Raw genomic sequence first — 17,719 nt, 5'->3', positions numbered from 1 at the left:
TAATACGCTTTTATTAGCTTCAGTTCAATTCACTTCAATTTTATGTAGGTATGTTTTTTTGTAACGGAATCTTTGAACATGATTTTGACCCTCTTCAAAACGTCGGATTAACTCGAAATTTGGTATACTTATTAAGGACCGACGACAATTTTCTTTTTCAATTTAAAAAAAAATTGAAAAAGAAATATATTGTAAATATTGAAATTCAACTAAAAAATGAAAAATAAATAATAGTTTAAAAAAACTAACAAAATACGCTTTTATAAAAAAATCAACTAAAAAATTTAAAACAAATTTTAATAAATTTGAATTTAAAATAGTGTAAGAAAAAATAATTTTATTGTAAAAAAGCGCGGGGTGCTTTTCCTGATATTATCAAAATAACCCTTATACTCATATCTGTTCATAAAATATTTATAAATACTGATACCATGCACCCCAAAATTTATTTTCTATTTTAAGTTGGATTTTCTATAAAAGCGTATTTTGTTATTATAGTTTTTTTTAAACTATTATTTATTTGTTGTAATCATAATCGCTAGTAAATAATTCCGTTGATATGGTAACGGTTTATCGTCTTGTATTCGACTAAATGGTTTTAATAAAGAGCGGATAATATCTAGTGGAGTTGCGTGTGTCATGGCGAGCGAATGTCAAGTCCTAAAATTCTCTGGTCAGCGCACCGTGGTCGCACGTAAACCACTGATCTATATATTGACGCTTGAAAGGCAAACGTGACTAAGCGACAATGCGTGAATTTTACAGTAGACTAATTTATAGTTGAAATACCTGAAAACAAAATTTATTTTAACGAATCTAGCTGTAGTAGAATCTAGCTAGTAGCTGTAGGATTGAAATGATTAATAGACCTAGAAATATATTTTTTTTGCGCATCGAATATGGTCATTGCCTATCATTTATGTACAAAGCAGTTATTGTCGCTTAGTCACGTTTGCCTTTCAAGCGTCGAATTATTAATACGTGAAGCAAAAACTTTGTATTTTTTTTAATGCTTAGATGGCTGGACGAGCTCACAGCCCACCTGATGTTAAGTGGTTACTGGAGACCATATACATCTACAAAGTAAATGCGCCACCCACCTTGAGATATAAGTTCTAAGGTCTGAAGTATAGTTACAACGACTACCCCACACTTCAAGCCGAAACGCATTACTCCTTCACGGCAGAAATAGGCGGGGTAGTGGTACCTACCCGTGCGGACCCACAAGAGATCTTAGCACTAGTAAAATTACATTTTGCATCCAGATTTTTTCAAGTCGAGATTTCCAAGAGGAGCTCTCGAAACTTGAACGTTTTAGAGACGAACCGGGAAACTTTTGTAAAAATTCTTTCACGCGGTTCCTCAACTTTTCTTCGGTTAGAAATTGTCTGCCAACTTCGAGAAGTGAAATCGTTTAAATAGCTTTTTAATGACAGTGCCATTTTTTTCTTCAAAGAAACTACCGTACAATCTGAATTTGAAAATTACGTTGAAATTCTAATTTTTTATTTTGGTTACACATTAGATATTGTTATCTGTAAAACCAGCTCATTGCCTATCTGAAATATTAAGCCCTGAATGGTTGAAGTAGTGCAGATCTTCGTAATATTTAAAAAAATATATGTTACTTCGTAGTTGGGTGATTGAGTTCGGCTCATCTGGTGAGGAATGGTTGCCGAAATATGTTATTATTATTATGTATATTATTACAATGTGAATGCCACCTCTACCTTCAGTCTAATAAAAACCGGAAGTATGAGTGCTTCACGAAGGAAACACAGAACAAAAGCTGAGCTAAAACAGGGTGCTGTTTTTCGTCTCAAGTCATTTCGCTTTTTACAGACGCGAGGAGAGCCGCCCGTATTACTTGTAGCAAGTCCTATTTGTAACATACCTCTTATGTTTTTGTGTTATGTTTTGTTGTTTAAATCAGTAGGTATTTATATTTATTTAAAGCAAATTTGAAAAATAAAATATAAATAAAGTATCAATTGTGAAAAACTATTCTTTATTGTTAGATCAAAGTCTGTTAGGGCCTTTTCATTTTGCGCCACCAGGCTTATCTGTCAACCAAAAATTTTGTCACCCCATTCAAATAGTGTTGACCATTGATACTTATTTATGAAGCGAAATTTGAATTTGAATATTGTTGAGCCGTTTTCTCAACACAATTGACACACTGACATTCGATCTCACATTTAAAGGGCATCATATTGTGATGTTTAAGGGGTCTGATAGCTTCTTGATACAAGGTTCTCCCCCTCTGACCTCGTCCATCCGTCGAATCCAAGTCCAAGAGACCTTACAAAAACTTTATTTCGGTCAAAAACCTTCTGAATATAATATATCATTAGACTTAGACTAAAAATGGGGAAGTTACATCAGTATAGTATTATAGTAACCTTGGAAATGTTCTGTATTCTTGATATGATCTGACAACTAGCTTAATTATAATGTAGTAACCATCAGATATCGGTAGGACACGTTCCGGTAAATTCGTACGATTTTAAGCCATCATAATGATTTAAAACTGTAAAAATCGTATTTCATCGAAGTTTTTTTTATAATTCTTTCATATTGTACTTTCGTAAACAAATGTATACACTTCACAAAGAGTTGATTACGCATAAGGTCAATTTTGTTGCCAAATACGTTTAAAAAAAATCAATTTTGAAAGGAATACGAACAAGGTGAGGCTTGGTTTTTAGCAACTTAGACATGAATATAAGCTATGATGTATGTATATATACTTAGTCTGGCTATAAATACTGTTACAATTAAAAATAAACAAAATATTACATTTGAATTTGGAATCTGTCATTTTTATATGATTGCTCATTGAGTTTTCTCATTTTGGCGCCAATATATTGCACAATATTTTGCGATATTAAAATGGAGTGGGGTGATAAAGAGAACCGAATCGCTGTGATTGCATTACACAAAGTAGGTATGGAGCCAAATGCAATTTTTAAAACTCTCCATACGCTTGGTATTAGTAAAATGTTTGTGAACCGGGCTATTAATAGGTGCAATGAGACAGAAAAAGATCTGGCCGTCCACAAAATGTTCGTACGAAAAAGGTGGTCAAAGCAGCAAGTGAAAGAATTCAAAGAAATCCTGTCCGAAAGCAAAAGATTTTATCTCGGGAGATGAAGGTAGCACCTAAAACTATGTCGCGTATTTTAAAAGATGACTTAGGACTTGCAGCCTATAAGACGTACTGGTCATTTCTTAACTGATAATTTAAAAGAGAATAGGGTGGTAAACTCGAAACAACTACTGAAGCGATACGCAAAGGGAGGTCATAGAAAAATTTTGTTTACGGATGAGATTTTTTTTACAATTGAGCAAAATTTTAACAAACAAAATGACCGTATTTATGGTCAAAGCTCTAAGGAAGCTTCCCAATTAGTCGACAGAGTGCAACGTGGGCACTATCCGACTTCAGTGATGGTTTGGTGGGGTATTAGCTATGAAGGAGTGACTAAGCCATACTTTTGTGAAAAAGGTATCAAAACATCGGCACAAGTGTATCAAGATACCATTCTTGACAAGGTAGTCAAGCCCCATAATAACACCATGTTCAATAATCAAGAATGGTCCTTCCAGCAAGACTCGGCGCCAGGTCATAAAGCTCGGTCTACGCAGTCTTGGTTGGAAACGAACGTTTCGGACTTCATCAGAGCTCGTCTAGTCCCGATCTTAATTCGCTGGATTATGATTTATGGTCAGTTTTAGAGAGTACGGCTTGCTCTAAACGCCATGATAATTTGGAGTCCCTAAAACAATCCGTACGATTGGCAGTGAAAAATTTTCCCATGGAAAGAGTGCGTGCTTCTATTGATAACTGGCCTCAATGTTTAAAGGACTGTATTGCAGCCAATGGAGACCACTTAGAATAAGCTTTTTATACTTTAAATTGTTTTATATTTTTGTATTAAACTAACACACTGTAAAAGTAATAAATGTTATTTGCAATAGATTTTTTTTTGTTTTCCTTTGTAAAAGTATTTATGGCCAGACTAAATATATGATAGCAGCTTAATTTAAGCTGATGTACGATAAAATTGAGACTTAGAACTGATTTTTCAAAGTGGATGGCGGAGCTTACGTTGTTGATGTCTATGGGCTCCGATAACCATTTGACACCAAGTAGGCCATGATCTCGTTCATTCATCTAAGCAATAAATATATCTATTTCATATTTCCTTCTCCTTTAATGTTAACCAGTAACCATATGAGTCGTTGTTTGTGTTTGATGATCATACAACTGATTTGAGATTCGGCAAAATCGTTCTTGGCATTTATGGAAGGTTTTTGAATAGCAATATCGAAGTCTGACTGGTTGGGCCCTAATACGTACAAAAAATGCTTATATTTCATATTTCGCAGTTTCACAACGAAACATGGTCCGAATCCACTCATTATAAAAACAGCGAAATATACACAATTCATAATAATTACTACATTTTAACTGAAGGCAATTTTTTTAGCGCTAAAGGCGTATAACTTGCTGCGATAGCTTTATTCAAATCGTTTCAGCTCGTACAATCTGACGCTTTAATATTCTAAATTATCTTATTTTATCTTTTCATATTTAAATATAGATTAAAGAAGTTAGATAAAACGATCAACACAAAAGAAGTTACGAGAGAATTGCCGCTGAATCACAATGCTATTCACCTCTTTCTTTATTAGACATTAGAACGCGGAATGAATTTAATGGATATAATCTTATTTTGCAATCCACGACCATGAGATACAAGTCCAAGTCAAACGATTTTTGCGAATATTTGAGAAAAGAATGACTAACTTTATTTTTGTTATTCAATTTTCGATGTTATAAACGATGATCGGTGCTTGAGGTACCTAAAATCACCTTTAGTGGATCGAGAGGTTCCGAAATGACGTGTTTTGGGCGACGTCGACTGCTTTCCATTCGGTCCGCAGGATCGAGAATGGTAATACCTATCGCAGAGATCGCCTCCGTGCTTTTCCCACTGAAACCATTAATAATCTTTAATACACCCACTGGAAGAGATAGGGTAGTGTTCTTCTAAATAGATAACACACAGTCAATGTTACATAGAGGGTACCTTTGGTTAATTAGTAATCAGGCAGTTTAGATGTTTGATTGTAACATCATTATGCTACAGTTTTATCAATCGTTTTAAATTGTAATTTCTTGCACGAAGTTTCGTGTCTGTCGGCCATTGCTCCAAGACATTAATACATTTTCATTATCATCGATCAAGTGACGTCAGCATTAAAACACGCTCGCGTTTTTAACTTGGGCTGTGGTTTTAGTAAAATATCGTTTTGTTGTGGTGGGTAAGTGTTGTGATAAGAAGAACTTTTCTGAGAAGCGTTTTTTATAAATCAGTTTTATTTGAAACCTTTTAATTAATGTAAGGCACGGATGATATTACTACTTTCTATTAATAATAATAGTGTTGTTACTAATTACCAGCCTGGCGCAAGATCAAGGTAAAAACGTAGTGGTTATATACTCTTTACTAATTACGATCGTCTTACCTGTCAAAACTTAAGTCAGCCGCTCAATAAATGTTGTTGAAACCACACGCAGTTTTTCTTTACGGACAGTACGCAAACCAAAGTGAACTCTATTTACATCAATCAAATAGCGATAGGGTCGTCGCGAGCTTAGAGTCTTAGCTTGTTTTTTTGAAATAATTTTAACGACAAATAGCTGCTAACCGCTCCGCTCATGAGCACATCCACACCTTGGGACAGGCATGCGACATGTCGTGATGTCTCCGTCTATATCCGTAAGGGCGAGTTGCCAACGAGGCCCGGCTGAAGCTTGTCATCCGTCAGCTGAAACGCACTGCGGTGACGCACCGTGTAAACGTTTCGGCTACCTTCGATAATATTGTTTGCTGACCGCCAGACAAACAGGAGTTCAGGAATAGTGCGCTTATGACGAAATATTTTGTTATTGGGGTTATAGTATAATGTCTGTCAATGTCTTCATTTCTATTCGAGGGCGGATAAAATTTTAAACCAAACTTACCTTTGCCTATTCCTTAGATGGTGTCAGTCGAATTCATTCGTTAGGTTTTGTTAAAATAAACCTAGTATTCTAATGGAGCAGAAGAAGTATTAGATTGTGTGTATGTATTAGAAAACAAACTATGTGATGTGGACAAGATGAAAATAAATGAGGATTTTCAACAAAGTCGTCGTGGCCTAAAGGATAAGACGTCCGGTGCATTCGTGTGTAGCGATGCACCGGTGTTCGAATCCCGCAGGCGGGTACCAATTTTTCTAATGAAATACGTACTCAACAAATGTTCACGATTGACTTCCACGGTGAAGGAATAACATCGTGTAATAAAAATCAAACCCGCAAAATTATAATTAGCGTAATAATTGGTGGTAGGACCTCTTGGGAGTCCGCACGGGTAGGTACCACCACCCCGCATATTTCCGCCGTGAAGCAGTAATGCGTTTCGGTTCGAAGGGTGGGGTAGCCGTTGTAACTATACTGAGACCTTAGAACTTATATCTCAAGGTGGGTGGCGCATTTACGTTGTAGATGTCTATCGGCTCCAGTAACCACTTAACACCAGGTGGGCTGTGAGCTCGTCCACCCACCTAATCAATAAAAAAAAAAAACTGATCAACATATTCTTAAAAAGAAAAAAGAAAAAGAATTAATTTATTAACTAATCAATTAAATTTGTTCTTCCAGCATCGTTTCTTTACTATTTTATTCTATTATCTTTAAATCCCAAAGCCCCTCCATGGTATCAATGAGGCGATCAAGAAAGAATTTTTTTTTATTGCCCTTGTAGGCATACGAGCATACGGCCCACCTGATGGTGAGTGGTTACAGTCGCCTATGGACTTCAGCAATGCCAGGGACAGAACCAAGCCGCTGCCTACTAATTAATTGCTCTGTAGTCAAAGGAGCATATAACTCACTTGATAGTGACTGGCTGCCATCACTTATGGACGTCAGAAATACCAAGTTGCGTAGATACAGTATACGTGACGTTTAATATCACCACATTATCTATATATTAATACGTGAAGCAAAAACTTTGTATCCCTTTTTATGAAAATTGCGCGGATGGAGGAGTATGAAATTTTCTACACTTATAGAGAATATAGAGAAGAAGTGCACAATGCTAATATTTTTTTTAAATAATGCATAAAAGATACATTAAATCAATAAAGAAAACATTACACACACTACATACCGTGTATTTGACGCAAACACGCATGCATACTATTTATTGTCAAACTTTTGTTCTTGACGTCTGTTGTCAAATTGAGAATAGAATATTGTTTGTCTTTGTTAATATTTTTTATAGTGTAATCTTGGCGAAATTGGTGATTATAGAAGTATAAAATACAATAAACTTACAATTCCAATTAATTATATTCGAATTTCGACTACTGCGGGATTACTAGTATATATAAAATCGAGTAAATGTTAAATGCTACAGTTCTATGTGCAAGAGATCAAACAGAACTGAATGTACCACTTCAGGATATTTACGTTGATGTTACGGTCGAATTGTGAAATATATAATCCTAAATGGACATCGTAATAAATCTTCTAATCCTCGAAACCTGGAATACATAAGCCTCTGTCTGTTTTCGTGCGGAAAAAATGTGCCCTTCGTAATAAACTCCGACAGATTTGTTTTATTTGAGATCGTTTTTTTAAAACAGTGTATAGTTGTTGTGGTTTTATCAAACGTAAGTACAATATACAATATTAAGATAGTAGTTTGTGTTGTACCTAGGATTTTTTGGTGGAAAAATCTATATAATATATGTGTAGAGCGTGGACTGTAATTTGTACTGGTCGCTTCAATAATTCGATATATTCAGAGTGAAGGTTATTTTTTTTATTTTATTTTAATGTAGTTACAACACGTGCACGCACGTATGACCAAAATTTTTGATTGACTTACATTGACTGTGCTGCCACAATTATTATTGTTTTTCAAAATTCAAAAACCAGTCATATAAAACTTCATGTTTAGGATTGCCGCAAACAATCTATCTGTTGTAAAATAAAAATAGAATCGTAATTGAATTTCATCTTGTAATGGTCTTTATATACAAATAATCGACTAGCCACTTCTGGGAATACTCTGATATTAAAATTTTCGCACAGTCCCGTTTTATTAGTTACGGATTATAATACAGCGGATTCGCAAAAATCCTCGCTCATATTAAAAAAGTCTTAAATTAAATCAAGAGTTATTTTCCAGATTCGAATTCACTTTGAAAACAACGACTATGATTTTATTAGATTTAGGTAAAATACATCATGATTAAAAGTTTTAATGATATGCTTAATATTTAGGATATAATTTATCAAATAATAAAGAAGCGGATAAATGTCTAAGCGGTAAATAAAAGCGCTTACGCAATTTCTAGGCTGAAAGTTTTATGTGGCCTCAAAGTAACTTCAGCCTTTTTTGTAATGGGTTTACACCATAATGTCGCGCAGCTCTATTGTGCAAGGGCGGATCCAGGGGGGGGGGGGTCATGGGGGTCATGACCCCCCCCCCCCCCTGTGATGGTTCCAGGACCTAGGTGGACCACATATTGAACATAATGATTTTAGGACCACGGTTATGGAATATAAATAATCTGCCTCATTCCGGGCGTGATAGTGCTTCTCTGGATTTCTTCAAGAGAAGATGAGAATATGTACGTGTATATGTACAAGTTATGATGTGTTAAGTTTTTCAAGTGTACAATAAAGAATAAATATTTTTAAGTACAGTACTTACGTACAATAATAAATTACCTACTTTTTACTTGTATCTATTGTTATCAAAATTAAATTATAAGTACTTGACTTGACCATGACTATGTGACCCCCTCCTGGCACCAAAGCTGGATCCGCCCTTGCTATTGTGTAGCACTCCTTTTGAAAAAAATATCGAGCAATCACATGTGACAGCTGTCGATTTATAGTGTTGCCACTCGCACGACAATAAACCTTAAAAATAAGAACGAAAAATAATGACGTTTTTCAACAGTTTACCCCTAAAGATGATTAGATGTTATATGGGAAGTTTGACGTTTTTAAATAAAAAAACAACATATTAAATTTTAAAGTTTTTTTATTTAAAATTTAGGCGAATTGCATAATACCCTTATTCGCTCGTCGAAGCCAGTTGTATCGCTATTTACTTATTCGCAATTAATTTTCTTTTAACAAACTATATTATCGCATACGAACCTTTGACTTCAAAGGCGTGAGTCCGTTATCTTAAATACTCGTATATTATTATAAGCACAGGTATATTTTCAAATTTGGCTTTCATTAATCCTTTATCGCATATTATTCACTCGATGAGAAATTGGACGGTAAGACAATCGTAGAGTTACTTTAAGATTATGACGTGGCAAACAAGACGACCAATAGCGTAGCGTTAACTTTTAAAATCTCATTGAATTTTTGGTAAATAATAATGATAAAAAAATGAATATTTGTATGTATTTAGGAAGACCTATCAACATACAATGTAATAACGCGCAAGCAGTTTCAACAATACGATGTTTTCGATAGAGCACGAGACCGGGTTTCATTATTAACTGTATGTATAAATTTTGATATTAAAAATGAAATTTTAAAGGCCTTTAGAAATGTTTTTGAAAGGGATAAAATCGCCTGAAAGAATTATACTAGAAGCTGTTAATAATAACCAAACATTATTTCAATCCAATATTCACGACGTTGACTCATGAAAATCTTCGGAAAAGCGTTATCTGGAACGATCCAATTTTTACGTGAAAATATTTTAGTGTATGCAAAGTTAAGCTGTAGTGCGCTTGGGCTTAGCGTAGGCTGAAGCCTAATTGCCAATTAGAGCGTTAGTCGTTGGCAAATCTAGTTGACTTGAGATAAAATCTTAGAAAATAATTGCGAGAAAAACGTTCATTTAAAATCAAGAACGATAAAGCTGAATTTTGTTTTCTCTAAGAGCCCTGTACGCGGCGGTCTTTTGAAGCTTAAAGACAAGGATTCATGCGCTTCGACTAGTGTTATGGAGTTACTGGAGCTCATAGTGATTCAGCGTTAATTCACCCCAAAGCACGTCATTACGGATCCTCCTGATCCATTAACGGTGCTTTTAGGCACCACAAGCACCGGTCACCGTTCTCGTCGAACCCGTCGCTTGCGACGAAGGGCTCGACAAGCGAACTAACCCATAGACACAGCCCACTGAGTTTCTCGCCGGATCTTCTCAGTGGGTCGCGTTTCCGATCCGGTGGTAGATTCTGCGAAGCACTGCTCTTGCTAGGGTCAGTGTTAGCAACTCTCCGGTTGAGCCTCGCGAGCTCACCTACAAACGTTAGGGCGAAGCTGAAATAGCCTCACAAGGCTATCAGCATAGGTAGGAAAAAAAAAAAAAAGTTAATTCAGCTCACACCACTGAGATATTAACTCAAAGTTTTCATTACATTGGAATGTTGAATTTACCATTTAAGTAGGGACAATTTATTGCTTCGCGGTAGAAATAGGCAGAGACGTGATACCAACTATGAAAATGAGAGCTATGATTTATAATTACATAATGCCTAGACGACCTCAGTCATCAATAAATTTTAAAGTGGTTATTAGAACTATGGGAAATGCGACAATGAAGGAATGTTTTTTTAAATTTCGAACGCGGATGCCCTATGGCAAACCTTGTCATATTAAAATAAAATGAAACTGGAAAATAGCAGGGCTTATGTCAAAAGTTGTTCACCTTTGGCTTACATTCTTACATAGCTTTGAACTAACTAAGCGTAACGCAAAATTATTATTTCGTATAATTTGCGAACCGCAAAAGTAATTTTCTTGCCTCGGGGTGAACATGTAAATGAGTTTTTACCTTAATGAATAAATGATACATAAAACAACTTTCAGAGATTTTTGTTGTTGGTTTTCGTTGTGTTTTTTTTTCGTCTTTAATTATTTCGTTTCTGTATTTCAGTTTTTTGTTTATCAAAGAAACCCGTGTTTTTGTAACAATATTTATATAATTCAAGGATGAGTGATTTTTATTTTTATGCTTAGGAAGATTAAACCAATGGTGGTTGTTACTATGAAAACTGAATCGATAGTTAAGAAATCGAAACTACTTGATATATTTTTATAACAGCGCCATCTAGTGAAATAAGTGAAACTTACCAACTTGTTTCAGAACCTACTACCGTCCAACCCCGTCGACGGCGTACCGCCCGCATTTCAGCTGTAACGATACGGTTTCGCCTCTGTTTCCCCGTTCCCGCAGATGGCGTGGTGGTGCTTTCATCTGTTTCTGCTATTGGCAGCATTTTCACTCGTGGCGTTAGTTACGCCCGTACGATAACAGATGACACTTTTCAATAATTTTCACTGATAAAAAAAACGAAGCTATCACTTTCTTAATAACAAAGTAGCAAAGTAAAGAAAAAACGCAAAAACAACAAAATATTCACCAACAACAACAAAACATTTTAAATTTGGTTTGTTTGTGTAAGTAACATTATTACAATCATGAATGCAGACACAGCTCAAACATCAACAAAGTTATCTAATTAAACACTGTTGTGTGCACGACACGGGGGATAACTGGAGTTTATGTTGTACCTATCCGTGAGAACAATATGTTTATGAGTCAAACTTTGAGAAATTTAACTTAGTTGAGAAGGTAGCGTGTTTAGATTGAGTAGTGTACAACGAGGCAATAGAAGGAAGCTTTGTGGTTTCTTCAAAGCAATCGTACTTATTTAAATAAGCCTGTTTTTTTATAAATCAGATTTATCCGTCAATTGAATTATAATATAACGGAATATAAAAGTGAAGTAATAATTTTACCGCAAATTCGGTGGGCCCACAGATGAATGAATCCAAAATCTTTTGTGTTTCAAAAACATTTCCGCGGGAAAACCCAGACGATTTTCCTCCGAACATAAATATGTCTAAAGCTTCGAGATTAAATAATTAACAGATTTAGCATACCTACATATTTTGTCTCTAAATTTACGTTGTAGACGTCTATGGGCTCCGATGCCATTTTGCACGGGATGGGCCGTGAGCAAGCTCACCCGTCTAAGCAATAACGCTAAGAATGTTTCTATAAAGTTTAAAATAATGAAAAAAGTGCTGTCAATAGCATTTTCAATAAAAAAATTAACGTAATTATTGAACGAATTGTGACGATGTGTAACAAAAAAAAAAAACTGGTGTCTATCCCTTCTAATATTCACATTTATCTTTACGTAACATTTTGTAAGAGAGACCAAACTCATCTCTGGTGATGTAACATTCAGAGAATCAATAATTTATTCCAATCCTCGAAGAATTGTGCTTTTCAAATGTACACGCAGCTGTGGTTATCGATCGCTCCCGCATCTTCGCTTACGATAGATGCAAGCACTGATCATTGATTATTACGCTACCGATGCCGTAGTTTAATAAAGACTAAAGGTCCCGCAGTAGTCGAAATTTGACTATAATTAATTGGAATTGTAAGTTTGTACACTATTATGATTGTATTTTATACTTCTATAATCACAAATTTCGCCAAGACTACACTATAAAAAATATTAACAAAGACAAACAATATTAAATCTCAATTTGACAACAGACGTCAATAAGAAAAGTTTGACAATAAATAGTATGCATGCGTGTGTGCGTCAAATACATGGTATGTAGTGTGTGTAATGTTTTCTTTATTGATTTAATGTATCTTTTATGCATTATTTTAAAAAAATATTAGCATTGTGCACTTCTTCTCTATATTCTTTATAAGTGTGGAAAATGTCCGTCCGCGCAATTTTCGTTAAAAAAGGATACAAAGTTTATGCTGCACGTATTGATATATAGATATAATAATTATACTTAATATAATAATAAGTTTAATCGATTTGAAGTCGTCGTGGTCTCTTTTATTCATTTATTTTTATTGCATAGATGGGTGGACGAGCTTACATCCCACCTGGTGTTAAGTGGTTACCGGAGCCCATAGACATCTATAACGTAAAGCCGCCCCCCACCTTGAGATATGAGTTCTAAGATCTCAGTATAGTTACTTTAGTTTCTCTTTCCATCACCTTAGACGAAGCCGCTTTTCCTTATACTAAGCCGAAGACTACTTCTTAAGCAGTACCAAAAATGAAAAGCTCCCAACATCCGAAAGCGCTATTCTACGACAAGCAACAGCTTACATTTGAGAAAAAACGACTCGGTATTGTACTCGCCCTATGAAGCTAGATCGTGTTTAGTAATTTAATTCTACAGGCTCGGACCACTGTTCTTATTTTAGCTGCGAAACAATCACGTGTTCTATTTATAATACTAATTTTTCAATGCAACTGAGACACTAACTAAATTCGACTTTTCAGTCGTCATATAGGCCACGAGCGGGACGACACATTTTTTTACAAAAAAAATATTGAAAAACAGGCTCTCCTCCGAGACCTAAGTTCGATATGCCAATGGAATACGAAAACTATAAGAGAAATTCGTATGTATCAAAATAAAAACTCTACGCTATTAAGTTTAAAATACCACCCGTTTATTACACAAAACATATTTATTTTGATTGTACTCTAGATTCTAACTACAAAAATAATAAGTCACTTATTTATAAATGATAATCTAAGAACAAAGAAAATTGGAATTAAATTATTGTTTTTTAATTATAATAAACATGACCGAAAATGTTTCTCCATTTATTGAATTGTCCGTCTTGCCCTTGTCGAAGTTGTGTGAAACAAAGATTAGGATGTAGCTAGTCCCAAAACGTATTTAGGATATTCCCCGAAGGATATATTTCGTATCGGGACAAGATTTAGTACTGCGATACAGAAATGGGGACATTTCTAGTAGACATAAGGAAATTTTTGATGACTTTTTACATTGGTACAAATTTTATGAATTCAAAAAAAACATTTTAGAGAAATTATTTACTATAGAAAACAATTTGAATATAGCTAGTTTGAGAAGTAAATCTTTATTCGTTGTGGATTTTTTTAATTTTATTGCTTAGGATGGTGGACGAGCTCACAGCCCACCTGGTGTTAAGTGCTTACTGGAGCCCATAGACATCTACGACGTAAATGCGCCACCTACCTTGAGATATAAGTTCTAAGGTCTCAAGTATAGTTACAACGGCTGCCCCACCCTTCAAACCGAAACGCATTACTGCTTCACGGCAGAAATAGGCAGGGTGGTGGTACCTACCCGTGCGGGCTCACAAGAGGTCCTACCACCAGTAAAAATATGAAGGTTACAAGCAAGTTTTTTATCGCACTAAATGGATAAGCGCCCTTGCGGTCTCTCTGGTGAATAGTTATCGAAGCATTTCGACATTACCGCGTGAATACCACCACCCGCTCCATATCTGTGGTTCAAATTCTACTTGTATGTCTTAGTATAATGTTTGCACAACTTTAAACCAAAACACATGCCTGCTTCAGGGCAGAAATATAAAGGATAGTGATGCAGATTCACAATACACCCTACAATGAATAAATGCAGATACTAACTTTTGACTAATCATAAATTGCATAATAATGGCGCGTGACATTTTATTATATTCTGATATTTCGATATTGATTAATCAAATCGGACCGAATTACTACTTGGCGCTAGAAATAGAGTGGTAATACCTAACCGTTCTTCACATGATGTCATTTTGACAATGCCAGAAAAAGTTAAAGATATGTATGCAATATATATACAAAAAAGATAAAAATATTGGTATAAGCAATTAAATAGCCGAGAACGATTCAGAAGGCACAAGACTAAGGAACAGAATCGGTAACAATATTACGAAAGTCAATAGTGGTCGGTGGTTGATTGGTATTTTTTTTTAATTTTTTTTTTATTGTCCTTGTAGACAGACGAGCTTACGGCCCACCTGATGGTGAGTGGTTACCGTCGCCCATGGACTTCAGCAATGCCAGGGGCAGAGCCAAGCCGCTGCCCACCGCAAGACTATGACCACAATTAAAAAAAAAAATTAGGGCCGTCTGGTGTAGTGGTAAGTGACATGATCACTACACAAGGGGGTCGCGGGTTCGAATCCCGCCAAGGGAAGATATTTGTATGATAAATATAAATGCTTTTTCCAAGGTTATGGATGTATCTTAAATATATGTATGTGTATAATAAAAATCTTACATTTATTTCCGTTATCTGGTACCTGTAACACAAGTTCTTTACGAACTTATCACGGGACCAGTAAACGTGGCGTGATTATTAGTAAATAAAAAATAAAAAAAATGTATATATAGAAATACAAATGATGTTATCCGATAAGTGGTTACCCTTTTATCTTATTTATTAATAGGTTTATTTATTACTATAATTAATAGATAGACCTTAATAACTTAAAATAAACCAAATAAATATACCTTATTTTACATAAGTTTCGCGCACGTTACAAATGTAACAATTTAATATAATAATGCCTTGACCGGATCATATCGCATACCGTGATAAAAAATATCCTATGTAAATCCTATACAGATTAAGCACTATCTTTGTGTGAAATCTCATCGCAAATCTCATCGAAACTCATCCAAATAATTTCAACCGTTTTTTTCCGAGATTGAGTAACAAACATCCAAAAATAAAAACTTTCACAGCAAAGATATAATTTCGTAACAAATTTAGACGACCGGACACCGGACTTTAATTAATCCGTACTTTCTTTTAAATATTATTTACGCGTCACGAAAATCTCTGAAAACAAAATATCGCGTCCGAAGATTGCAATCAAGAAAACCGGTGTTGAGTCGAACGTAAGTTTTCACAATAGCCAATGCTTTTCGCGTTTGATAAATTGTTAACCAAGAATAAACTAGGTTACCCACTTCCAGAGCGGGTTTTTCATCTGATTTGCGCGAAGATAGCTCAGTCAGTTCACATTTGCATAGTATTTAATGTGTGTAATTGCGTGTAAGCGTTATCTTTGCCGATAATTGTAACAGAAAAAAAAAAGAAAAAAAAAAAGTGGTTGAAGAAATTTTTCTTATTAGCTTTGTTAATTTTTTTCTTAAAAAGAAAATACTGCTTAATATAGTTTTCATTTAATGCATGAATGTTTCAACGTGCTGACGTCCCACTTGGTATAAAGCAACCCATAGATATCAGTACGTGAATATCGTCACCCAGCTTGAGACATAAAACTCAATTGTGTCGTGTAAAAGCTCACCAATCTTTCAAACCTATAAATATAATGCTTCACAGGATAAATGGGCAGGACGATGTTACCTACCAGCTTGGGCTTACTCAATGAATGAATATTAGGAGACTAAGTCGTTGATTGTCCGTTAATTTTGTCTTCTAATAATAAAAACAAAATATAAGATGATACTGAAATAATAGTTACCTATCGTTCTAAAAAAATGTGTTCAATATACAAACGTTCAAATGTGCTGTTTTGAAAAGAAAGCGTTATTCTTTTATTATGATTGTTATTAGCTTGTTTCGAAATACACCTTCAAGGCTGAGATCAATGTATTTTTGTATAAAATCCTCATTGTATGTTGTTTACTGCTCTTAACTTTGGCGTAGACAACAACGTAGATAACAACGTAGGAAACAAAAGTAATCAAGACTGTGTCTCCATTTAAAAGTTGAAGTAATTTAAATCTTTTTGATGTAAAGTCTTATTAACAGCGCCATATTAATGGAGGCTCTCTATTTAAGGTGTAGGTTTTGTTAAGAAGTTAGTTTAATATCTGTTCACATAGGCAAGGAGAGAATAGTTGAGTACCATTTTCTGTTCTGTTTGTCAATAAATTTTCATTTTATTTTGTTTTCGCTTAGTGTCCCAGTTTTCGCTTAGTGTCATAGATCAAATAAATTTGGAAAGTAACATTTTCCCAAGTTTGAAAGAAAAACAATGTCAATAAATTCTTCGTTGAATAAATGAAATGATGTTATTTATATTATAGTAGGTATTTGTTTTTGCTTTTGTTAATCTGCAAGGATATCCTTACTTACTAGGATCTGTGTGCTTAGTGCTAGTTTGCTAACGTTTTCGATAGCGTAAAAGTTAAGCCAATTTTGTATGCAGTTAGTACAGCGCCCCTAGCGGCAAACGTACACAAACGATCCTATTATATCCTATATTTAACGGCCGTCTGGTGTAGTGGTAAGTGACATGGTCACAACACAAGGGGGTCGCGGGTTCGAATCCCGCCAAGGGAAGATATTTGTATGGTAAATATAAATGTCTTTTCCATGGTTATGGATGTATATTAAATATATGTATGAGTATAATAAAAAATCTTACATTTATTTCCGTTATCTGGTACCTGTAACACAAGTTCTTTACGAACTTATCACGGGACCAGTTAACGTGGCGTGATTGTTAGTAAATCTTTATTTTATTTATTTATTTATTCCATACAAATAAGAGCTAACTTTTACGCTATCTAGAACGTTACAAAACTCGCACTAAGCACACTGACTCGGCGTTACCAAATAGTTTTTTAAAAGATATTTGAAATTTAGAGTTTGATTAGTTTAATACTATGTATTTTGACATTTCGGTCAGCTCGCTAATACCTCACATATACAATTAAGCTAGAGAAAATATTTTTATCGTCATGACATAAAGTTCACTTTTGCTTAAATCATTGTAACGGTCGTTGATGCGAAAGCTCTGTACGTACGTAATGAGCAAATAATGTACAGTACCAGGCAATAAATATTGCAAGTCGATATTTAGAA

At 34.8% G+C, this 17,719-nt stretch overlaps 1 protein-coding gene across 10 annotated transcripts in view; it reads right to left on the bottom strand.

Moving 5' to 3' along the window:
• The window catches only part of LOC101742254 (cAMP-specific 3',5'-cyclic phosphodiesterase), a 632,766-nt gene that overhangs the window by 232,942 nt on the left and 382,105 nt on the right, over positions 1-17,719 (bottom strand). For 2 of the 10 annotated variants that reach the window (XM_038019024.2, XM_062674971.1), the window contains exon 2: positions 11,177-11,383. The exons of 7 other annotated variants lie outside the window; for them this stretch is intronic. In XM_038019024.2, coding sequence (XP_037874952.1) covers positions 11,177-11,322 — 146 coding nt within the window. In that variant the 5' untranslated portion in view covers positions 11,323-11,383. Of the gene's footprint in view, positions 1-11,176; positions 11,412-17,719 lie in introns of all 10 variants that reach the window. One more of the 10 variants, XM_021348176.3, reaches the window with a different exon arrangement.

This window comes from Bombyx mori, chromosome 22 (assembly GCF_030269925.1).
Source record: "Bombyx mori chromosome 22, ASM3026992v2".
NCBI lineage: Eukaryota > Metazoa > Arthropoda > Insecta > Lepidoptera > Bombycidae > Bombyx > Bombyx mori.
Note: the sequence above shows the minus strand (reverse complement) of the source record. Positions and strands in the feature narration are given on the sequence as shown.